This window comes from Vicugna pacos, chromosome 11 (genome assembly GCF_048564905.1).
Source record: "Vicugna pacos chromosome 11, VicPac4, whole genome shotgun sequence".
Lineage (NCBI taxonomy): Eukaryota > Metazoa > Chordata > Mammalia > Artiodactyla > Camelidae > Vicugna > Vicugna pacos.
This window is the reverse complement of record NC_132997.1, coordinates 40268673-40294531: the sequence shown is the minus strand read 5'-3', so window position 1 is coordinate 40294531 and position 25859 is coordinate 40268673. Positions and strand designations below refer to the sequence as shown.

Below are 25859 nucleotides of genomic sequence, written 5' to 3'. Positions count from 1 at the left end.
GGGAAAAGGTGTCTGTACGCACACGCACACGCACACACACACACACACACACACACAGGCGGTATTTGGGGACCCAGCCCATCTTAGCTTAGGAGAAGACCCCCCGCGGTGGGGGAGCAGCCGGCCCTCACACCCCACCGCCCGCATCAGACCAGCCGCCCTTGGCTTCTCTCCATGGAATTGTTTACATTTTCTTGTTTGCCATTCTTCTAGTCTCTCTGATGTCCCACAGTCTTTGATTTGTCAGTCCTGTGTTTAACAGGGGAGGTCTTTGATCACTTTCAAGATTCTGTCGGCACTTTTTGGAAGAAGCCATCAGAGGGCCCCCAGGTGCCTGTGAGTCTGGCGGGTTTTGTGTTTGATCCCTTGGTTTCCCTGAGTTATTTCAGGGCAGCCCTTGCCTCAGCTGGCTTCCATCCATCCCCACCCTGGCCCGCTGGCCTCTTGGAGCCCCTTCCCTCCCTCCACGCCATCATCTGAGCCCGCTCCCCTGCCCAGCCCTGAATGCCTTCCAAGCCCCAGCGATGCAAACATCCATCCCACTCTCCCTGCGTCATCCTTTGCTTTTCTCCTGGCTCTTCTCTAAGCAAACGGTCTTCCAGCCATGGTTAGAGGCTGAATAGCTACCACGACCCACATTTGCCTTCCTGTTTATCTTGCTTTAAGGTGGTTTCCCTTGTCTATAAGTCAAATCAGTCATTCCCTTCACCCCAGTTAGGGCTTCTGCTTAGCAGTGAACAAGGGAGAAAGGAGCACATCCAGGTGCCGAGAGGAAGAGAAACTGCCTGTTCTGTGGTGATGCTCTCATCCTTGCCCTGCCAGGCGTGAGCACGGCTCACAAAGCTCTCAGCAAAGGGCTGCGGTGCCCAGCACACAGGGTCTCATAGGCCCACCCTGGGGGCCTCTGTGGTCAGGCCCAGGGCAACGGCCACCCTTGAGGTTACAGTGGTCAAGCACGCTCACGGCTCCCTCTCGCACAGAACTCCACCCCAGGACAGCAGCATCGTGAGGCCAAGATGCTGCCTGACCATCAGCCGTGTGGAAAGGCCCAGTGCAAGGGTGCGGGGAAGCACGGAGGGGAACTAGTCAACTGGCGACACCCAGCCTCTGCCCTTCGAGAGCTCCTCCCAGCCTGCGCTGGGAGTGCAATATATCAAGAATAATTGTAGCATATTATGGTTTTGCCCCAATCACTGGGGTCGTTTGGGACCCAGAGTCTTTTTTAACCAGAAAGGAATATCCCCTGTCTCATTCCCACTACATATGTGTCCTATAAATTAGACCCGGCAGTTTTTACCCCATTTGACAGGCGGGGAAGAGCCAGCTTAGAGGGATCAAGGAGATTGCCCGAGACACACTCAATTGCCTCAGTTCTCCACTATTATTTGCATTTGGTGAAAGCGTTTTATTTGAAAAATGAAGTGGATGTGGTATACGGAGCTTCCCAGGCAGACAGAGACCAAAGATGGGCTGGTCAATCAGTCACACCATTTAAAGAGGTCAAAAAATTCACGCTGATGAGATGAAGCACTCACGACTTGGCATAGCCTTAAACCACAGGAAGTACCATCTTTTGGAAAGAAGATGGAAACTTCTGGGGGAACTTCTATGGTCTGAGCACGTTACAGATACTGTCTCATGGAATTTTTCCCAGAACCCTGAGAGATGTTGTGAGACACCAGCTCCATGCGATGGATAAGGAAACGTACAGTTGTAGAGAGACTAGAGTCCTTGCTCAAAGTCCCACAGCTGATGCGCGGCACAGACAAGGCCGCAGGCAGACACCTTCTGTTGCAAGACCTGAGTTGCCACTAATGCCTCGGATGACAACACAGGAGTTGGCCGTGTTGGTCCAGGTGAGGACAGAGCACAGGCCAGGCCAACAAGGAACAGACGGGCTCGCAGAGCATCCTCACCACATTTGCAGGATAAAGAGCGGCCCAGCTCTCACCCACAACCTCCTGCAGCGGATCTCATTGGCCAGTCGCAGGGAGAGGCATTCTCTTCCCAGCTCCTCAAGTGAACATCTGTTTTTCTCAAAGCTGTGAATGTCACGTCAAGAATTTCCAATTACCTTCCCCTTGGTTTTATTTAGCATCAGTGTATTGGAGGCATAATTAGTCTGAGATGAAAACCTGTATTGTTCCCTTCTCCTCTGCAATGAAATAGGTTTCCAAATGTGCTAACAGAGAGGATCCTTCTCCAAAAATGACAAACAGCAAGGGAAGGATGAAAGCAGGAGTGAAATACAGATTGATGACAACCGTGGCTGAGCTAGGATGGGGGTGGGGGATGCGATCTGCCAAGGACCTCCAGCTCCAAATCTCACCTCCTCCTCGTCTCCTAATGAGGGGGGTCTTTTCTGCAACATAGAAGTGCTGCTGATAAAGATGAAAGTCCCTTTTCCACTGATGTGTTTGTTAATGATACATCATGAGAACGAGGTGCCTTGGAGGAGAGGAGTGCTGAAGGAGGAGGGGTCCTGAGCATCCTTCCCTCCAGGGCTGGCCATGCTCAGAGCCTGGCGGCCTTGGCTGAAGTGTGCAGGCTTCCCCTGGACCAGGGTTACCCAGAACTGGGGGCAAATATAGACGCAAATTTTACACGAGTAGAAAATACCCCTAGAAGTTAGTATTTAAGCGACCAAGTCTCAGAGGCTCTCACTGACACCAAGTCTTGCGAGAAATTAGACATTTAGCCTCTGCTTTGTCCAGTGCTTGTGAAGGAACCTTCAAGGATCCTATTCATACAATGTGTGCGGTGGTATTCATTCTGCTCCCACCCTTGCCTTCTTACAATCTCTTCCAGGGACACAAGCCTGGAGAATGAATAGGGGACAGGGTGAAAGAGGTGGCTAGTCACAGAACATCACCACCTGCACCCTGATTGCTCATCTCAGTCAGCCCTGCCCACAGCCTTGTGAATGGCTGACGTGACTTCTACAAGCAAACCAAGGCTCAGGGAGGCCAGGCTGCCAGTCGAGGTCCTACAGCACATCCATGTGATGCTGAGAGTTGAGCTCAGATATGAAGGTTGCCATGACCTGCAATCCTGCCACCCGGACCCCCAGTGGGCCAGACACTTCCCTCCCAATTTCAGACCTGTCCGGGGGAAATATTCTGAACTCACGCTGCCTTTTCCTCTCCCCTGTCTCCTAAGAAACTGAGGACCCTTCAATCTCCAAGCCAAGCCCAAAGTCAGAAATGCATTCAGTTTCCCATCGTATCATCCAGCCCCAGGCCCAATCAGAAGGAAGCCGGAAAAGCAAGTGTATTCGCATCTCCGTCCTCCCAGCTGCGTGCAGGCCCAGAGCTCCGGGTGCATGCCACCCCACCGTCTCCTTCCCATCACCCGGCACAGGTGCTCGTGTAGAGACACTGAGCGCGGATACGCCGGATAACCACGTGTCAGGACAAGTCATGTCAGAAGACTCCTCCCTCCCAGGCCACTGACGGGGGTCCAGTATTAGCCACTGTATCTCCTCCACTTTCTTGGGCTTCCTATGCTAGTTTGTGGGCTTTTGTTGGGAAAACAAAACAAAACAAAACAAAAAACGGGGCAGAAGGAAGGAGGAGAGAGGAAAAGAAACAAGAACGCATGTGGACTATGAAAGGGGATGTATCTGGAGAGTCTGGGGAGACAGTGGCTTGTAAAAGACAAAGGGGGAGAGAGAGAAACAGAGAACGAAGATTCTAAGTGTTGTGAATCATGGACTGGATCTTCTGACAGTCTTCAAAGGATCAATAAAGAATTGTTAGGCACATCATCACATTTCCTGTTTTTTTTCTTTCCTAATGTGACTCTACATAGAGACGGGGACATGGGGCACCACCAGTTCTATTTGGATTACAGATGAATGAAACACTACTCTCTAGTTGTAGGACCGATGACTTACTGCGTTGGCCATATTTAGAATTAGTCACACAAAGAAACTTAGCTCTTCACTCATCTCACAGTAGAGTCTGTTACCCACTGGCCCCCACAGAAAGAAAAAGACTTTCAGTGAAAATTCGGAAACTGCAAATGTCTGTTTTTGTACTCAACTATGAAAGAATCTGTGAACATATGTAAAGATGTTTAATCAATTTTATTGGTCATGTTAAAAAAAGTTTAAGCAGATGAGTGAATGGATAAATGAGAACCCCAAATCCACTGTTTAGCTCACAACATCCTAAGCCTGTGTTAGAAATGATAACGGCCAATACTTCCCAGGTAACGATATTCCCCGAACCAGGCACTTTTTACGTGCGTTAACTCCTTTAATCTTGAAAGCCGTCTATTACTTGTATTCTTCAGGTGAGAAAAGTGAGCCATTCACGTTGGTCCCACAGTTTGTAAGTGCTGGAGCCAGAATTCTAATTCAGGAGAATGGTTCCAGACTCCCGTGCTTAGCCACTCTGCCAGCCTGTGCAGGGACCCACCATGCCTGCTGAAAAGGACTGATAGATCCAGCTGCCCCATCACCTGAGGTCAGCCCTGTCCCAGCTGTTCCTGTCAGAAGGGGACTGTGGGCTGCTACCAGGAGAGGCCAAAACATGTGTGTATCTTCTAACACACATGGGTTAAATGGCAGAAAACTCGACCACATGCTGTTGTCACCTTCTTGTCTGTAATCAGTAAGTGCTTACGAAATTTCATTTCACAGACACACAATACTTGAATACATGAAAAACAGATATTTGGAAAAGCATTGAGCCTCAAATGTTGAGGCAGAGGCATGTCTGCAATGCCTCTACCCCAAGAATCTATCATGCAAACGCCCCAAAGCAACCATCCTGCTCGCTTCCCTTCTTCCCAATAGAGCACTCAGGGAGGAGCCACGGGGGTGAGAAGCTGGAAGGGGCAGGGTTGGAATCTCAAGCAAATTTAGTTTGTCTTAGAGAGAAGCTATGAGGCTGGATTCTCCCAGGAGCATGGTACCCACAAGCGGGGAGCTAGCTCCTCAAGGGCTGAGAATGTCTCACTCGTCTTTCTATTTCTGGAGATCAGCCCCAGGTCTGGCACACACGCAAAAGTCAGCTTGCAAAAGTGCTTGTGGGTTTGACTTGAATGAAGCTGACTTGAACGACCGCCTCCGATTCCTAGGGAGAAGAGCACTGGGAGCCTCAGGACAGACCACGTGGCCAGAGGCTGCGGCCCCCCCGAGCATGGCTGCATGGGCTGCCCACAGGGACATCTTCCGAAAAGGACAACTGAGGAAAGGGGAAACAAAAAGACCCCATCATAGTGGGGAAACCTGAGAAACACGACCTCAGCCAGGAGGTCAAGGTCACCATCACCAGTGATCAGTCACGTTGAGAGCACACACCCTGGATGTGATGATGTGAGAACAGTACTTTATCTCTGAGGGTCTTCCTCCCCCAAAACCCATACCCCAGTCTAATCAGGAGAAAACGTCAGGTGACATCCCGACTCGGGGCATTCTACGTCATACCTGACCAGCGTTTCTCCAGATTGCTATGGCCAAGACTGTTCAGGTCATCAACAGCAAGGGAAGTCTGAGAAACTGTCAGAATCAATAGAAGACTAAGGAGCCAGGATGACTAAAACAAATGTGGTGTCCTGGACGGGATCCTGGAGCAGAAAAGGTGCAGTAGGAAATCTAAATAAAGCGTGAACTTTAGTTAATAAAAATACATCAGTGATGCTTCATTAATTGTGACAAATGTACACGACGAATGTTAAGAGGCTCATAATAGGGGAAACTGGGTGTGGGGTGTATGAGAACTCACTGTACCATCTTCGGTGTTTTTCTGTAAATCAAAAACTATTCTAAAATTAAAAGTTTATCTTTAAGAATTGGAGCCTCATCCAGAGTTATGTAGCATGTATTTCCAAAATAGTCCTCAAAGGTATCGTTCCCTTTTCTGTAAGGACCCTTGCCTTCATCAGCGCCATGTCAGTGCTCGCCCAATATTGGAGCCACCCTTCCTCGCTGGCCCAGGCCCCCCTCCAATCGTCCTGTTCCCCGAGGCCACCCAGAGCTTTCAGCAACACAGATGTGACGAGGCACACACCTCCTGTCTCCAGGATTGAAGTCAGCCCCTAGCATGGCATCCAGGCTCCTTTCACACACCCTTGCTTCCAACTCTTCCTTTACACGCCTCTCTTGGCATTGCCGGGTTAAAATATCTATTTCTCTTTCCCCAAAGAACTATCCCCCCAGCTCCCACATGCTTCCCTTCCAGGTACCCACACCTGCTGGTCCCTCACCCGGGATGCCCTCTCCCCACTGCTGACCCTGGCTGACGCCAGCCTGTCCTTCAAGACTCAGCTCATACACACTGCTTCCTACAGAAAGCCTTCTAGTGCCCCAGGATGGACGTGTTGGCTTTGGTGGACGCTCCCATCAACACCTACACTTCTGTCTATCCTGTTTGCTGCTGACTGCCTGCCTTCCCTGAGGACAGGCACTGTCTTCTCACGCATGCATCTCTAGTGCCAATCTTCACCAAATGTTCCTCTGCCAACGAGTCAACCACTAGCGGAAAAAAGGTGGGGTGAAAAATCACAGCCATCCTTCCAGAGCTTTTGGTCCTGGGTTTGAAATGACAAATTCTCCTCTTCAGAGCTCCATTATCCTCACCAGGGCCCTATGTAGCCCATTCCGTTATGTGGCAATGTAATGGATTACTGTGTTTAATTATAGCAGGATAATTAATGTCCAGGTATTGCCAGCTCAGACATAAATATTAAACATCACCTTCAACGTAACTATTCTCTAACTCTGTGATCAGTGGGCTTGGACATACCAGTTTGTGATGAGAAGTGCCTTTATCACGGGAAGAGCGATGATGCCAAGTGGAACACCTGGTTTGCCAGACACCACTGTCCCCCAGGAAACATGCCTCCACCTTGGCTTGAGGCTAGGCTCCCAGCACGCCTGACCCTAAGATGGGCCCCAGCTCTTACACAACCAGGCGCAGACCACCACCCCTGAGTCTGCTCTGGCTGAACCCGGACGGTAGTTACAGGAATTTCTGAAGGGATCCCTTAGGATACCTGGGAGGTTCCCAAGTCATATATCCTTTCATGACCTCAATTTACCTCCATAAAGAGAAATAAGAGCACCATGAGGAGTGAGGGGCGCTCAGACGCTATGACAAGACAGACACAGCACAGCCGGCTCAGGGAAGGGATGCGATGCCTGCTAGCGGACCAGGAAGGCCCCACTTTGGGCCTCCACCCCTCTACCGTGCCCTCTCCTCCAGCCACTCTCAAGCCTGGCTCTGGCCTCATCCTTAGAGTGACTGTGACTTCATGCTGGGCCTTGACAAAAACATTGCCCCTGTCAGTCGCCTTCAGGCTACTCTCAAATGGTAGGCCCATGAATGGTAGAACCACCATAAAAGCCAAATACAGGATGCAGGGTCCCACCCTAGCCCCTCTCTCTTCCTGGATCCAGTCAGCTTTGGAACAGACAAGTCCATGCTGCCTCCTGGCTTGCTGGAGCCCTCATACTAGAGCCCTGAGCCGTCATATCAGAAATCCCACTATCCTAAGACCACCACACTGTAAAGAGACTCAAACGAGTATATTCAGAGAGACCCTGTGCAGAGGGAAAGATGCCCATCCAGCCTACAGCTTCTCCTGCCCCTCGCTCTTCCAGATCCAGCTGCTGTCTGATTGGAACAGCATGACATATCTCAATCCCAAATTGCCCAGCTGAGCCCTTACCAAATTTCTGACCCAAGGAAAACAAGAGACAGATAAAATGATTTTTGTTTTAAGCCACTAAGCTTTGGGGCAGTTCATCACACAGCAGTAGGTAACCAGACAAAGGTCCAACATCAGAGCCACTGCAGTGAACAAACAGTTCTCAGATTCTTCTTCCAGCATCCAAAGTTGACTTCAGCTTCTCATGGTGGTCCCGGTCCCACTGTGGGAGAGAGAAGGATGCTCTTCCCCTTCTCCAGTGTATTGGTGCTCCTGACTCAAACATCTCCCTGAAACATTTATTCATCCCCCACCAACGGGGAGCCTGGGATTCCCAGGTCCCATTAACCCCACACAGCAAGTGCTCTTTGCCCCCACCCCACTCCCACCCACCAACCAGAAATGAAATAAAAATCACCTTTGGGCACTCTGTGATTGAGTTGAGACCTCATGTTTCTAAGTAAGACAAAGGTGGTGCCAAAGACTGTAATTCTGATGGGGAGCACAAGCTGCACCTCATCATCGCCACCATCATCATCACCACCACCTGCACCATCACTGTCGCCATCACCACCACCACCATCTTCACCATAATCATCCTCACCACCAACCACTACCACCATCCTCATAACTACCATCATCATCACTGCCAATATCATCATCACCACCACCACCACCTTCATCATATCACCATCATCACCACCACCACCACCTTCATCATATCACCATCATCACCATCATCATCATCACCACCATCTTCACCATCATCACCATCATCACCACCACCACCACTTTCATCATATCACCACCATCATCACTATCAGCAGCAACAGCAGCAGCAGCAGCAGCAGCAGCATCACCACCATCACCACAGTAACACCAGGGACATTTCCTTACTATGTACCCAGGAACTGTCTTAAGCACTTCAAATACATCATCTTGTCAATCTCTCATCACATCTCCTGATGTCCTGCTACTCTCCCCATCTGAGAGATGAGGAGACCCAGGTTTGGAGCCACTTTATAACTGGCTCACAGCCACCAGCCATAAGGCCCGCGCTGGGATCTTAACCCCAGAAGCACTAACACCAAAGGCCACGAGCACAATTACTGCTCTGGCTCCTCTTCCCTCAAGCCCACTCCACGGCTCTTTAGAAATATTCCATTGGAGACCCTGGGCCCCCAAATACACCCCTGCAGTGCCTCAGTCTCTGCACCTAGAAAATGAGAGTGGTGACAACCACCTGGCTCTGGGCAGAGGGACCCTGTGTCACAGGAGGGGACAGAGTGCAGCCACTTACTAGTCACCTGCTCTGGGCCAGGCGATGCCGGCACTTCCCACACACTGTCTCATTTAAAAAAGCCCTGGGGTGGGCAAGGATTAGATTCCCCATTTTACCAGTGACCCCACATTCAGAGCCTGAGCCCAGCTGCGTAATTCCCAAGGCCTTGCTCTTTCTGTTGTCCCCACCGTCCCCTAACCTTGAGGACAGATCACACATGCCACAGGCCAGGCCCCTCTGTCTGACCTTGTCCAAGAAGCAGGGCCATTCTCTGAACATTCATTTAGAGGGATTCATGAACCCAGGATGTGTTTGCTCTGCATGCCCTGGGGCAGGCAGCCATTGTGGGCATGGCTCCACCCTTATAGGAAAGGACACCAGACAACTGGAAGGGGACACACAGCCTTGGGGCCAGAATTCTCCCTGGTTCTGGAGCCCAGCTGGGTGCCTGGCTAGCTTATTATACAAATTCCCTTCTTTTGGAAGCTAAAACTAGCCAGATTCGAAAGGACGCCTTCCCTCAAAGAAAGAAAAGTCATTTTTTTTAAATAGTCACTGAATTAAATGTGCAAAGACTGCTCCCCATGACACAGAAAAAGTCTTTTTTTTCCCATCTTTTATTTGCCTCTGAGGTTTCCCATCATGCCTAGGATACAGCTGTGGCCCCTGATGGGACTGGCCCCTTGGGGTCTGAACACAAGCAGAGCAGAGCCCCAGCGGGGTGTGGAAGGGAGCTGGGGGGAAGGGAGGGAGGCAAGGCATGACCCAGCATGACCCAGCCTGGAGCACGGGGCCGCCTGCCGCGTGAGCATCCTCCCCTGTGGGCCAGGCAGTAGCCAAGTCCAGAGTCCAGAACTGGGCTTAGTGGTACCAGAGCCAGGGGACCTCAGGCACCTACTTGGGTTATGAATCAAGTAATGCAATGTAATGTAATGATTTTGGCCATGTGTAAAGCCAGGCCTGCTCACTCCCCTACCCTGACACTGCAAGTCCCTTGGGGATCTGGAATGAGGGATGGGAATAAAGACTGGAATCCACTGGGTCCCCGCAGGAGAACGGGGGCACAACCCAAGCCCACCCTGTCCTGAGGGGAGAGCTGCAGCCGACACCCAGGGAGCAAAGGTCACCGTTGTGGCCACAGAGCATGGCCTGGAACGCTGAGGGTGGACGGGAACAGTGGGGAGCAACAGTGGGTGGGATGGGGTGAAGGGGGGAGTCATGCATCATCTCTCACCATGCTGGCGGGCTTCCTGTTGTGGAAGGAGTGGGTAACACACAGGTTCAAAGAGCCAGTGTGGAAGCAAGCGTTCAAAAGTGGAACAAGAGCCAGCTGCCCTTCCCACCATGCACGCGCACACAAACACACACACACACACACACACACACACATGCACACAAAACATACAACAGCAGCCCAGATTGGTTTACCTCTTGGCACAAGTGCAAACAAGCAGAGGCCGACAGATGGGGAGGCCTGCACCGTCTGGGTAGCAGTCCTGCCTGGCTCTCATTAGGTGGCCAGGGAGAGGTTTGTCGTGGCTTGGTTCGTGGTTGCTGCTTCCCTGAATTCCCCCGTGAAGGACAGAGGAAAGATGTTTCTGAAAAGGGCCTGACCTCTTGGCCCTTCCAGAAGGAAAGGCCTCGGAGCAGCACGGCAGGCCCATTTGCACACATATTAATAAAATGCAAAGCTCTTTAGGCTGATTACTTGCTCCTCGCAGGAAGCAGCCACGGGAAGCTGCCAGCAGGCTGCGCTCACCCCTGCGAACATGCTTGGTGAGACGCAAAGCAGGGGTCCATCTAATTCCCACATCATGGGTCCACCCAGCGAGCCCTGAACGAGGCTGCCCACCCAGACCCCGTGCCCTCCCAGTGGCCCCAGAAAGCAGAGGGGGCAGAAGGAGCATCTCCCTGAGTAGCTCCACACACATCAGCTCCCTGTGGCCTGACACCTACGAATTACCAACCCCTTAGAAGTTCCCTGTCCTAGAGCTACTTCCTGTAGCATCAAAGAATAGCAGAGAAGACACTTTCAGCCTGGTCCTTTTCCAGATCAGGCCGCCAAGCTGCTCACAAACCTCCAGTGACTTCTCATGAAACTGAAACCAAGACCAAAGTCCTACAGTGGCCTGAGGTAGCTTCTGTGCTCTGATGCTGGACCCCTCCCCACATTCACCTCCCATCACTCTTCCCTTGCACCAGGCACACCTTCCTCCTCACTGATCCTCCAGTGTCCGCCAAGCTCATTCCAGCCTCAGGACCTTTGCATATGCTATTCCAACAGCTGAAATCACTCTGCTGTCAGATCTTGCTTGATGGGCTCCCTCACATCCTTCCGGTCTCTCCACAAAAGCCTCCTCCTTGGCAGCACCACCCCTGACCACTGCAACTAAAACAGCATCCCCACCAAGCCACTCTCTTCTTACCTGGCCTTATCTTTCTTCATGGAAGTTATCACTAACTGAATTACTTTGGCTTTATTCATTTATTTGTTTAGTGTCTGCCCATTGCCTCCACTAGAAGGTCAGCTCTTTGAAGTCAGGGACTTTGTCTCAGTCCCTCTGTGTCCCCAGTACCTAGAATGGCCGGATTTCATATTAGCTGCTCAGTTAACATCTAATCCATTTCAAGACAAGCAAACTGAGACCTAGAGAGGAGTGGGGTCGCATAGGGTGCAGCATCCCAGGGGGGCCTGGTACAGGGCTGGGCTCCGACATTTACTACCTTGGGTTGTAGAATCACTTTTCATGACTTTCTAAACCGTTATCTCACTTGTCGGAAGGGACCAACCTCACCTTTCAGTAGTTTCCTCCATGCTCAGAAAGAGCTGTGCAGAATAGGTGCGCAGAGTCACCACGTGCATCAGCTGGGCTGTTAAGAAACTGACCAGCTTCCCATATCGTACAGAGCCCCAGGGCCCTGGAAAGCTGCCAGCCCTGGGGTAAGTGACAGTAGCAGCACCGTGGAGTATTGTTAGGGGCACAAACCAACACCAGTAATGACCTCTGTCTAAAAAGTTGACCTCCACACACTTAGCATTTAACATGGACTTCAAGCAAGGATGGATAATAAGACCAATAACTTCCTGCAAATACAAAGAAGCATCCTAAGGCAGGTCAGCGACGTCCTGGCACCAATCAGCAAGGACAAGAAAAATAACGGATGCACAGAAAATGGGGTACCCTGAGGATCCAGGCGAGAAATCAGTACTCTCATGAACACTGCACTAAGGACGCTTGCCGATTCTTAGCGAGGATGAACTGGGGAGGGAGAGTGGGCTCACTTCACCCCATTCCCCCGTTTTCATACACTTATGTGGACGGCAGATAAGTGATAAGTTAGATGTTGCCACTCAGCGGTCTACAAGCCTTATCAGCCCTGCCACAGGCAGAGCTGGCCAACGGAGAGCTTAACATCTAGTAATTAGTTGCCAACATTTCAGAATTAAGAGATTTCACAGTTAAGCCCAGATTTCTGCCTCCTCCTGAGACACGGGAGGCAGTGGCTGCACTGCCACCAGATCTTAAAGCGGGAATCTCAGTGGAGCCTAACGCCCCCTTCAGGGAAAGACGTGCCCTCCGGGTACCCACGGTTGTGACAGCCCACCTGCGCTACACTGTAATGCCCCACCTGGATGTCATGGGCCTTCAAGTTTGTGATGTGTGTTATACCTGGCTGGCATTCCAAATGGTGATGTTAGCCATTCTTATCTAAGCCCCTGGGTTGTCTTCAAAAGCCACACGTGACAGAATTATCCAAGAGTGGGTCCTGTGGTTTCCTGGGTGGGATGGACCCATTTGACTGCTACAGAGAAGCAAGGGAGGAGCAGATACACGGCTCCCTTTCCTACATGCTGTAGGTATGCAGCTGCCTCCAATCGGGGGCTCACAGCCAAGCACCCAATTCTCTTGCTCATAGTGCTTACTGAGTGAGTTTTCTCTCCAGCTAAGCTCAGTGGCTCTTTGGAGGGCAGGGCCCATGTCTTTCTCCCGTGAAGCACCCAGTGCAAAAGGTTTAGGGACAGGGGCCCATTCTGTCTTGGTGGTGGCTGACCACCCGACAGGCTGCTGAATTAGTCCTTCTCCACCGAAGTGTGCAAAGCACCGGCCGCTCTCACTGCTCCTGCCAGCCCGGCAATCAGCAGTCCTGAGAAGCCACGGGGGCTGTGTCTACTGGGATGGGAGGCTGAGAGCCTAGGTGGGAGGTGCCCTGAGCGCCTCTGGGCAGGGTCTGCAGGTGCCCAGCCAGCATCAGGAGCCCGAGGGGGCACTGAGATGCCCTCTCCCCTCCACTCGCCGTGGACTGGAGTGTTCTCTCCAGCTGACGACTCAGACAAGTCCAGTCCTCTATCCCAGCTGGGCTGGCTGAGGACTCTGAGCACTTTGTCACTTTTTGTTAGCCCGTCTGCCACCACCCCGGGGTGCACCCTGCATTCGGCTCTCCTCACGTGGCTGCGCGATCTGGCTGTGCACCCTGACGCAGAGCGAGTGAGGAGCCGTCCTTCTGCCAGGCTGGTCACAGCACTGCTCCTCTGAGCCACTGGCACTTCCACCCTTGACGCTAACCGCTCAGTTTGATTCCACAATCTCAGACAAACACCATCCAAAGACACGACACGGGGAAGGTGTTATTATCCGAGTTAACAAGCCTGTTTACAGGCGCAAAAAGATGGCACCGACAGTGAGCTGGATCCGACTCTGTGTCTATTTGTTCCGAAGGTAATGCCCCTTCCTCTGTGCTGTCAGCCGTTCTAGCCCCTGAAGAAGCACCATCACGTCCCCAGCTGAGCAACCAAGAGCCTCAGATCCCCTCTGTGAAGAAGGAAACAAGTGGGTTTGGGAGGGAGGAGCCCAGCCCTGGACCAGCCCCCCTGGGATGCTGCACCCTACACGACTCTACACTTCTCTAGGTCTCGGTTTGCTTGTCTTGAAATGGATTAGATGTTCTGCCCTGGCTCCTGTTACTGAAGTTAAAGTGCTTCTAGTCCTGAATCTGCCTTACGATAGAACCCAGCACCTTCCCTCCCCATCGCCAGCGTCCCAGGGCTTCGTGTATGCGGTGAGGGATGCACGCGTGTTCCTCCTGGTAGACGTTTCTTTCGAGGTCCTAGTTGCACCTGGCTCTTTTCTCTCACACTTTCACACAGGTCCCCCACAACATCCCCCTTCTCCCCAATCTCCACGGCTCCAGCTGTGGACCACCATCCTCGTTCCTTGCTCTCTCCCTGGCATCACTCATGGACCAAGATACTGAAGATGCAAGGGTAACACACCAAGGTGGGGGAGACGCCACTCCACTCCTGCACAGCAAACAGCCGACAAATGAGTATTAGACACACCTATTCATGGTCCATCAACCATGCCCAGCTCTGACGCCTTCGGTCAATCAACCCAGCAGCAGGTCGCCGTCAGACTCCCTGATGTTAACCACCAGCACATTTCAAACTTTGGAATGTTGACCTTGCCCAGAATCACAAAAGATTGTTTTTTTCCAGGCCCTCAGTGCCCCATAGCTTTACATTTTCTAAGACTCACCGACTCCCCGTTGACACAATAGTTATTGGGTACCTTCTGGTGACCAGCCCTGTGCTAGACACTGTGAAGGAGGAAAAGAAGAGACCTGGACCCCAGAACGTTCCCCATGCTTAGTTCTCAGAGTAACCTTGTGAGTCAAGTATCATTAACTCCTTTGTACAGATAGGGAAGCAAGGCTCAGAAAGATGCAGGGTGAGAAATGGGGACAGGAACTGGGCCAGATCCCTGTCCTTTCCTGGCCCTGCTGACCACACCACAGAAGGGTTAAGTTAAATGCCCTCAGGCCCTCTGATGGCCAGAGGGGCCCCTGGAGGCTGTTCTTTTGGTTGCCATGCCAAGGAGAGAGGCACAGGCAGCCGGCCCATCCCTTTGCACTCTCTGCACGTGTGCTGGCAGAGACAGGTCCAGTTCACCTTCCGCAGCCCTACATCACCTGCTCCCCAATGGCAATTATCACTGAGCCCACCGTTCGCCACATTCTGGGATGACAATGGACTCCACCTTGATCTGTCAAGGGCAGCATGCTTCCTCCTTCTCCCAGTGGAAACAGGGGGAAAGAGCTGGGCTGTGAGTCAAGGAGTTCTGAATTCGCATCCCAGCTCTGTCACTCTATCTGTGGGCGCATAGGCCAGTCCCTAAATCCCCTAGAGCTCCAGTGCTCTGTGACAGCCCTGCCTTTCCAGCATGGCTGAGATTAGGAGAGTTCAGTTTGATAAAGGCCTGTCTCACCTCTCCCGCTGTTCCACAGCCGCCTCCCCGCCACCCTCACCCCAAAGTTGAGTGAGGTCAAAACAAGGTTAGAGAAAGGAGGCACATGGCCCCAGTCACCCACAGACCTGGGGGCTATCTGCTCCCTCCCAGGAAGCGCCTCTGGGAGTGGCAGACAAAATACAAAATGGCTCCAGCTCACCATCCTTTACTGTTTCCACTTCCTTTGCAATGTGACCTTGGTATTTCCCCAAGAGAAGTGTCCCAGGAGTCTCTGTCCCCTGGCCTCTAAATCCCAGCTGACCTCATGGCTTGCTTTGGCCAAGAGACTATGGCAGAAGCAATGATGCATCAAGTGTGAAGCCAAGCCTCAAGGGGCCCTGAGCGCTTGCATTGGCGCATTGGCTCTGATGGAACTCTGGGGCTTCCCTGCGAATAAGTGTGGGCTCATACCTGGTGATGAGAGACCCAGGGCCTGGTCACCAGTCACCCCAATTCACAGCCAGCCAACCACCATCCTAACTGGGCAACCCCAGCACAGATGCGTGAGCAAGCCCAGAACAGATCAGGCCTGTCTGACCCAGGTCCGCTGACCAAGAGGCTCCCGAGTAACCACAAACACTTACTGGTTCACAACAGAGCAAGGGGACAGTTTGTTACACTGCACCGGCTAACTGATGCAAAGGTCTTCTCTCCTCCAAGCCAACTGGCAGCTTGGGCACAAAAGGTAAGTGATCAAGGCTAAGTTCCTGCTGGCACCAAGGGAGGGCCCCACTTGGCAGCATGCAGAGGATGGTACCAGATGCGGGCTGCCTGGCACAGACCGCTTCTCTGAGATGAATCCGTGCCAGCTGGGATCACCTCGCCTCACCTCTGCCTCGCTTAACACCCCAGCCTTCCTCTGGCTTCCCACCTGCTGAGGAAACTGCTCTCCTGCTGGGCTTCCCACCCAGCCCTTCAATCACAAAGGGCTGACTCACTGTGTCAGGGGAGGCCCCCCCACAAGCTGAATGCCCCTGGGGACTCAGGAGCAGGAAGGGTAATGGAGTCATCCCACCACTGCAGGCTGCCTCCCTTTGTAAACGCCTGTTTCTCCTGCCTGCCGCCTCCGCAGCCCAAGGGGCTGCCGGCTCATGAGCCACAGAGACTCCGGCAGGAGGAGCTGACACTTTGCTGCCTATTTAGTTGGCCCACGAAGGAAGGAAAGACCACCCGGTGTCTTCAGGCCCACGTTTCAGATTCAAGATCCCTCTCTTCAACGGCAGGAAACAGTAGCCAGGCCTCCCAGACAGACCAGTAAGGCTTCCCTGAGCACTGGGAATGGGGTGGCGTGATTCAAAATGTAACTGGAAACAGAAAGAGACCTTGTCCAGAAAATAAGCTCCAGAAGATTGAGCAGCATTCCAGCATTTCCCCCGATGAGGGCTTGGAGGCTCCTTTGACAGGTTAAAAATCAAACATTAAATTCTTTCTAAGCAATGTCTTACTCAGGTGTCCCTGAGCAGTAAGTATGTGTTTAGCCTGCCCACTGGGTACCTGAGCATCTAGGGAATGTCTGCATGGAGCCGGAGTCAGGGCTTCTGGGCGTCCACCCTGCATCCATCCCTTTGAAAACCATCATCCACAGGCCCTGAAAAGGCCACTGACAGAGATGACTATGTCCCAGCTCCTGCTCTCACGTGCTCCTAGGATCCATGAGGAGAGAGGTACAGACAGACAGTGGTGGGTGCCTTTTGGGCCCCAGGTGAGGGTGGTCATGGAGGTGTGCCCAGGATGCTGCAGACCCCTGCACGCCCACAATGGCTTTCCCAGCATACCCAGGGTTCAGAAGGATGAGAGGAGTGCAGGGACAGAGAAGGAATAGGACAGTGGCCATTCGGAGTCTCAGACACAGGCCCTGGCAGGGCAGCTCTCTGTCCCTTCCCCATCTCTGCCAGGCCCCGAATTCCAGCTGCCTTCAGCCTCACTGAGCTCTGAACCCACCAGAACAAACTCTACAGAATATCTCTTCCTCATGAGCTCATTTCCAAGAATTTCTAAGAGGGGGGAAAAAAAAAGAATTTCTCAGACTCGTTGCACTTTTGCTGAAGTACCAAGGCTTTAAAATCCGTAAACAGTAGGATATAATTAAATGCAAATGCGGGGCCACATTTAAAAATTAATCTTCTATAATTAATTAGTAATTTTAAACATTCTGATAAATGATACTTAAATGGCACAGAATTATCCTAGCTCTGAGTGATAAAGTCATCTGCTGAAGATTTACCACGCTGGAGTGAGAAATATTTGCATATATCACGTAGGACAACAGAACATTGCGATTCCTTAATTTACCTTTGCTCTGAATGTATTAAGTAGCGCGGTCTTTATATTCAGATCGTGGGAGCAAACTCACTCACTGCAGCAAATTCTGAGGAGCAACAGATTTGAAGCCAGGCGTCAACCCGGCTGTGCTTCTCGTAAGGACTAAACTGGCCTCCAGCCACGCTCCTTGCCTGGGAAGCCAGTCCCGGCAGGAGATGGGGAGGGACGCTGGGAGCGGTCCTGTGCACCTTTGTCCCTTCATATGCACCTACTCCTCCCAGCCTGGGTGAAAGATGCCCCCCACTCCCAGAGCAATGGGGAGTCGCCCTCCCATGCGGGCTGCCTGGCACAGACCGCTTCTCTGAGATGAATCCGTGCCAGCTGGGATCACCTCCCCTCCCGGCTGTTGTCTGTCCCATCCTTCTCGCTACAGAAAGAGATCGTTCAAGTCTCATTCTAACTGCAAAGGTAAGCAATCACCAGCTGCAACTCTCACTTGGCACTGCCGTTTCTTTCCCAACGTTGCAGTGTATCCCCAGACTGCTCAGCTACCAGCAACGCCTTCAATGCGTGTGTGTGTGTGTGTGTGTGTCTGTGCCTGCTGGGCTGCACTGCTCTGAGGGTCTGCTTGTACCAGCGTATGCAGCTAGCTGGCTGTATCCCTGTATCGATCGGCCTGTGTCCCTGTGTGCGCATCCAGGTGTGTGTCCGTGTGTGTCCAGCCTCCCACACCTGCCTGCACTGCTGCTTGTCACCAGCCCTCTGCCGACACACTCACCTTCCTGCACACTGCTCTCCCCTGCGGGACCACACGCCACCCAGAGGAGCAGCCCACCCCATTCGCTGACCAACGAACCAAGACCAGACCAAAGGCAGGCAAGCAAGCTTAAGCCTTCCCAAGAGCAGAAGTCTGAAGACCAAAGGCCCTGCTGACAGGCTGGCCAAGGACCTGATGACCAGCCAGAAAGGCAACCGAGGCAGAAACACGACAGGAAACCTAGCTTCGGGCCCTTCCTATTGGAGGTAAGAAACATAAAACACCCACGCATTCATTCCCTCAGCAGCCACTGTGGGCCAAGACTTGTGCTGCTCTTGGAAGATAAAATAATGGGTATCACCCAGTCCCTGCCCTTGGTGGGGGCGGGTCACAGTCCCGTGAGAGGGACAGGCTGCCCACCATCTAAGGGCTGCACGGAGCTAGGTGGTGCTTGGGCAGGGCACACTGTCTGCCTCGCAAGCTGGGAGCAGAGAGTGGCAGTTCTTCTCCATAAATGCTTAAAATAGTTGAAACTTTCTACTTTTCCAGTAAAATGAAAGAGATGAAGAGGGAGGAGAGAGAAAGAAAGACAGAGGACACAAAAGGAAAGAGGGAGGCCTAAGAACAGCTAGAGACAGAAGCAGAGAAATGACCAACGAGAGATGAAAGGACCAAGTCCCTGAGTCCCCCACACACGCCCGGAGGAGGCCCCGGCGGATGAGAGCGCTGGGGTGCAGCCACCCCGAGTGCCCGGCAGGACCATGGCCGTGGCGTGCAGCCCCACTATTCCACGTCACAGCAGGTCTCCAGGAGGGCTGGGTGCAAGATGCCCCCCACTCCCAGAGCAATGGGGAGTCGCTGTGTTCCCAGCAGACACTCAACATGGTTCCTGGTCCATAGGAGGCACCCCATCTGTACAGAAAGGATGGACGACCGGGTAGGTGGATGGATAGACAGACAGAAGGACTGATGGATGAACGAACAAACAGATGGATGGACAGACAGATGGACACATGGACGGCTGATGGACGGATAGATAGAATCTCCTCCGGGAAGATGAGATGAAGCCCAGGGCCAAAATCTGACCGTGGACTGGAGGTCTCCCCATCAAACCTGACCTGGAGAAGAAGAAACAGGAAGACACGCGTGCCCCGCAGAGCACGGGGGTTGTGGTTACAGAGAGCACCAAGGACTGTTAACCTCGGAGACCCGAAAAGGGACCCCAGGAACAAACCCATCCTGAAGTCTGGATTCCCCACCCTGGACTAGAGAGCCCTCTGTGCTGACATCCCAGCCTCGGCCCCACCACTCCCAACCCTGCACAACCGCATGACACGTGTCCCTGCAGACACTGGGGCTCTCCACACCCCTGTCTCCAGCCCCACCTTGGCCAGGGAGGGTAATGGACGTTCACTCCTATAGACCCAGATCCAGTGTCACCTACTCCAGGGAGGGTCCCTGACCACCGCCCACCCCTCTAACCACCCCATCTCTTTCAGGCCAGAAGACATCACTGTCCTCAGTGCTCTCACAGGCCCTGGACCACACCTCTGCTTTTATAGGTGAAGGGGTCTGTTTACATCTCTCGTCCTCCCCACGAGAGCAGGGGCAGCAGCCCTAGGGCCCAGCAGAGAACTGGGTCCAGCACTCGGGCTCGTTCAGTGCTGGACAAATGAGAGACTCCTGAGCGGGGGGGGGTGGGGGGGTGGGGGTGGGACTCCAACAGCCACAGGCAGGATTGCCAGGAGCGAGACCCCTGCCCTCGACCCTTCTTGGCAGCTGTCACCTTGATGGTGGACTTCCCCGGCCCTGGAGTAAGGAGAGGATGCCCACATCCCCACCTCCCCAGGCTGGTGGCTTGGGCTGCCAGCTACATGAGGAGAGCATCACAGATGGTTGTCACCGTCCACTAAGCCCCCGCTTAGCAGACAACGGTCCAGAGAAGAACGGAGGCCCAGCTCAGGACAGAATGAGTCCAACTCATTCCCAATTAGGGGCGATTGGAAAGGGCCACCTCCCCTCACTCAGAAAGCCCCAGTGCTGAGTCCAGGGAAGGGTTCCCTCCATGGCCTGTGTCCTTGGCAGCCCCCAAGGGCAGCCCCCTGGGGGGGATCCAGTTCCAGAACCAGGGGACCAGGGTTCTGTCACCCCTGAGCCCAGTCTCCCCAAGGGGAGCCTCTTAAAGATATTGCACTAACGCGGTGATTATTAAAACTGTGATAAAAAGATCTCAGAGGGGGGAATGTGGATGCAAGACTGACTGAGTGATAAAAGGTGAGGCCACAGGGCCACCCAAGCAGACCCCAGTGCCTCGGCCTGTGGCACCCGCTCCTGCCACTCACCTGCCACCAAAAGCCAGGCTCCCCAAACCCACAGCCCCTGGTTGCAAAGTGGGATCACAGAGACACCAGTGGTGTGTGGACCCCCTGGCCAAGCCCCCTCAACCACTGCAGTGAATGAGGGTGCCTGGATGCTGGGAAGGGAGGCATCTCCCAGCACAGCACGTGGACAGTCTGATGGGTCCCAAAAGCCATGTCCGTATCATGCAGAATTTGTCACTAAGGACAGTGACAGTGCCGGCCTGCCCAGCAGATTCACAGGTAGCAAGATGTAAAAGATCCAAGCAGGACCATCTTTCTCCCTCACTCCCATCAGCCAGGCCTTTAGAATGGGGAAAAAAGTGACAGGTAGGAGGGCCACATACCCTCCGCCGACTATAACTTGTCCCTGCCAGGCCTGGTGGGACACAGTATTAATGTGTCCTCAATAGCAGTGGAGCTATGAGGCCATTTACATCCCCACACCAGTGTTTGGTGTTTCATAAAATTCAGGACATGTCCTGGCAGTGGGTCACGCCGGCGAACATCCTTTGTCCTTGTCACAACAAAGAAGAGGTTGGTCATTCTGCTCACAAGGCTCAAGCAATGCCTCTGGGCGATGAACAAAGGTTTTATTCCAGCATTGGCATCACCAAGTCTCTCCTAGGGGACCTGCCGGGCAGGCTGGCCATACAGGTCACATTCACCTCCAGGGTCCAGATTCCTTCCCCACCACACTCAGCAGGTGCACTAAAATTCCCTGAGCAGAGGCGCCCTAAAAACCTATGCCAGACCCCGAACAGAAGCAGCTAAACCATATCCTCTCCCATGAAGCCAGCACAGCTGTGTATTACCCACTACATTAACTGCTACGCTTGTATTTTCTGTCCAGGCCAAACTCAGAGATATCGTGGGTTTGGTTCCAGACCACAGCAATAAAGTAAATATCGCAATAAAGCAACTCATGCAAATTTTTTGGTTTCCCAGTATGAATAAAAGTGATGTTTACACTATACTGGAGTCTATTAAGTGTGCAGTAGCATGATGTCTAAAAAAATCAATGCACATAGATTAATTTAAAAAATACTTTATTGCTAAAGAAAAATACTAACCACCATCTGCCAACCCAGGGTTGCCACAGAACTTCAATTTGTAAAAAACACAACATCTGGGAAGCGTCCTAAAGCGAGGTGTGCCTGGAGTCATTCCAGCAACACGGCAGGGAAGGGCTCCGGAGTGGGTCAGTCTGGACTTGAGTCCTGTTCAACCCCCTGGTGGCTGCTCTCGTGACCTTAGCAAGTCACCTAACTTCTTCAGCTTTAGTCGCCTTATTTGCAAAGTGTGAGGATTAGAGAAGGCACACAGAGGGCCAGGCCCATGGCGGGCAGGTGTCCCTCCCAGTGGGCGGGAGGCATATGGAACCAGAGACCAAGACTCTGAGCAGCTGGAGCCAAAGGCAGTGAAGCCCAGCTGCTATCCTATTCCGCAGTCTCTGGCCACCCCTCCCTGGGGACCTGTCATTCTTGTTTGACATTAAAAGCAGCCACTCCAGGGGCCACCCCAGCTCCCCATCACCTAGCAAAGCAAGGGCTTTGCAAGCACAGTCCAGGGGATCAAGAAGGCAACAGGCCAATGCGAAGCTAAGTGCATCCAACACTGCAGGAGTTTGCATAATTAACCACTTGGAAATAACATCTTTCGGCCAGTCTTGGGTATGTGTTAAATCCTCGTAGGGCCTAGAAACAGGGTAAGGGCTGAATTCATCTGGAAGGGAAATGATGAATGTGTCCAGTGAAAGAGAACGGATGCTTCTTGAGAAGCTGTGCAGCAAGTGCTTTATTGTGTCCATCGCCTCCTCCATCCCATCCCGACTTTGAGAAGACACTGAGGTTATAAAGGCGAGGCAAATCATCCAAGGTCACACAAAGAGGAAGTCGGGGGAGCTGAGACTTGCCCTCAAATTATTCACCTCCAAAGCAGATGTCCTTCCTACTTGCAAGCTTAACAGCAGGGCAGTGGCAAAGAGGAAAGGAAGCAAGGAGGGGAGGCAAGAGACTGGGGAGAAGAGGTGTTAGAGCAGGCAGATAGCTAGATATGAGCAGAGAAAGGGGGATGCAGGCAAGATGGCAGGACTTGGGCAAAAAGGAGGGGCACAGGCCAAATGCAGGAAACCACACATCACGTCAGCAACAGATGCCCCTCCCTGGGCAGAGAAAGAAAAGCAGGAACCTCTGGGCTGATAAGCGGTCACACATTTTGGGGTGACAAGTGGCTTGGAAGCTGACAAAGAAAAGTGGGAAAAGGCAGGAATCTCCAGTGTCTGTGCTCCAATGCTCATTATGCCCTCATTTCAATAAAATTAGCCTTGCAGATTAGAAGTACCCATCATGCACCGACGCTGTGACACTTCCAATCCAGACTAAATAAGGACAAAAATCCCTCCTCCCCTCAGGAAGGTGGAGCTGGGATGAAAATCTGAGAATAGGACCCCAAACCCTTCCCTCCTCAATGAATATTCCACCCTTTCATTTTTACACCTTATGTAACCAACTTGCCAAAGAAACTCAAGGCAGCCGCTCACCTGAGCTCTCCCCTTGAGACTGTACCATCCATCCCTTAATCAATCCTCACTTTACTTTCTTGACCTCCCTGTCTCATCTCTGAATTCTTTCTGCGGCGAGACAAGAACCTAATCTCCGGCAACAGGAGGAGAGGAGGAGTCTGGCGACAGTCAGCAGAAGCCACCCCCAGGGCAGACCCCAGCTGGGGGAGTTTAGCAAGGAGGAACACTTTCCTAGGGGCAGACTTCAGCACATCCACTGCTGGGAACACTCTGAGAAAGCCGGGACACAGGAGTGCTGCTAATCCCAGCCTGCCCATCACCGGCCCGAATCACTTCACACAGGGACATGTGCCCCGGTTGAAAGCACGAACGCTGCCCGGACCTCGCAGCCTGGCTGACCAGCAGCGGGATCTGGGGCCCGATCAGCCCGCAGCGGCAGGGCTGCCGGCCAACAGCACCAAACTAAGCGTTCCGAATTTTAAGTTCTCCAGCAGTGGGCTTTGTGCTGGTTCCTGATGCATGAGGCGGCATTCTGAGCAACAATTAATTAGAGGAGAGAGCAGAATAAGCAAGCAAAAGACATCAAAAGGAATTCGTGTAATTCTGCCTTTCGCTTCGTTTTCCGTTCAAGCAGAGAGGGCCGATGGGGTGACTGAGCTTAGAAAGAAAACCACAGGGAGCATTCGGCCGCCCCCTGACCCCTTCATATCGCCCCTGCTGCCAGGCGCACCGCCCCTGCACCCCCACATACAAGCCCGAAACCAACCAAGACTGAGAGGGACCTGCCAACTCCAGGTCGTCACCTCTCTGCCATTAGACGGCACCAATCAGCCAGCTCGTGGAGTCCTTCTAGTTGTCTGTTCTCAAGTTAATGGATAATTTGTTAAACTGGTGGGCCCTGACTTCATTAGAAGGTCCTCACCCCTAATAGAAGTGTTTGCAAAAAATCGTCGATTATCTCAGGCATCAAAAAAATAAGCTCATGGACCAAGGATCACTTGGTGATTTGCAAATGACACCTCCTCCAGGAGCTAACACGTCCCAGAGCAAAGCTGCCCACCTCTGCTGGGAGCTGGAAATTCACTTTATCCCTAGAGGCTTACACCTGTCAACAAAGAGAGGAAAATTAAAAGGAAAAAAAAGAAAGGCAACAAACAGCAGCCTGAGTTTTGCCGCAGAAATCTCTGGCAGCGACTTATATCCAAGCTTCCCACTAGCCGTCCCCAGGCTCTCGGCATCTGGGCAGGCCTTGGGTCACTTGTGGGGGACCAGCCAAGAGCCAAGCTGTTCTGCGGGTCTCCCCCTTCATGGTATGTGCTGTGGGCCCAGCACCCAGGGGTCCCCACGTCATTTTTCAGCCACGCCCGAGCCACGCCCTGGGCAGTGCTCCTGGGGCTCCAGGCCCCACCACCTACCTCGTTGATGAAGGAATGGGCCCCCTGCGGGCTGAGCAGCAGGATGGCGCGGCGCAGCGTGTCCCGGTAGCGGTTCAGCTCCTCCGTCTTCATCGTAGTGAAGAGGCTGGTGAACACGTGGCTGATATTCTTGTCCACCTTTTGTAAAGAGACGTCAAGGCCCAGCCGCGAGGCCTGGTCCAGAAAGCTTTGGAGCCCACGGATATCTGAGCAGTGGGGAAGAGGAGGGGAGAGAACCATCTTTAAGCGGGAAGGGACCTTGGAGGGCGTCTAACTCCAGTGCTACCCCCCATACAGGCCTTGAGCAAGGGCTCAAGTCTGCCTCCGTGGTCCACTGAGCAGAGGATGGAAGACATCTATTTTGTCCGAACGTCCCACACTAGCATCCAGCCCCTGGGTAAGTGTCCTTGACCATGGGGAGCACTTTCTGCCACCCAACAGGTCCTGTGGCTAGAGAGCATCCTGCATCCTGCATCCTGCTTGATCAGCTCCCTTTCTCTCCCTATCGCTTTCACCCAGTGGAAGTGGAAGTTCTGGCCCTCTGTCCTTACTGCTACATGTGCTGGTGGTCCCTAGCCCCGGACCCCATTCCCTCCACCTCACTCTGCTCCCCAGGGCTGTGGCTCCTTTACCCTCAGTGGTGAGCTAAGGCCACTGATCACCCTGTCTAGGGCAGGCGGGCCCACCCTCAGTCCCTGTCCCAATCCTGTAACTGAACAGCCTGTACCCTCACTTCCCAGCCCTGAGGCTGGGGACTCTGTCTTGTTCCAGGGACCCAGTTTTCCCGGATGAAATGCTCCTCCACTCTCTTTCCCGCGGGGGTGACTCTCACCCCAAGGCCAACCAGAATTTCACATCCTGTCTGGTTCAGGGGTGAGCAAGTGGCCCAGGAGGACGGTGCTGGACTGAGCACCATCCTGGCACTTTGGTGGGACATCTGGGAGAGAGGCCTGCTCTTTCCCCTGTGGTAGCCAAGAGGGCAGGACGCAAGCCCCGGGCAGGAGGGAAGCATGAGAAGCTGGCGTGAGTCAGGGAGCAGGCGTCTGGAAGGAGCTTGGGGCTCAGAGCAAAGCTACTCTTGTGAAAGCCAGGGCTGCTTAATTTTTTTAAAAGCTAAGCCCAAATCTTCTCACAGTAGCATCCCTGCGTGAGCCAGAAGGAAATCTGGCTGAGAATGAAGTCCACAAGACACCAAGCAGGTCCAAGAGCAGGGCAGGGCCCTGATGATGTCAGTTAAGCCTCTGGGTCTGAATGTGAAGCCTGTTTCTCCTGGATTTTTCAGTTCCTTGAGTCAAAGGATACCCTTTCTTGCCTAAGCCAAC

The 25859-nt window shown here is 52.9% G+C and overlaps 1 protein-coding gene across 2 annotated transcripts in view; it reads right to left on the bottom strand.

The window, feature by feature from the left end:
- GRID1 (glutamate ionotropic receptor delta type subunit 1) overlaps positions 1-25859 on the bottom strand; it is a 624094-nt gene that overhangs the window by 405516 nt on the left and 192719 nt on the right. For both annotated transcript variants that reach the window (XM_031682334.2, XM_072972326.1), the window contains exon 4: positions 24538-24743. In XM_031682334.2, the coding sequence (XP_031538194.2) occupies positions 24538-24743 (206 nt within the window). The remainder of the gene's footprint in view (positions 1-24537; positions 24744-25859) is intronic.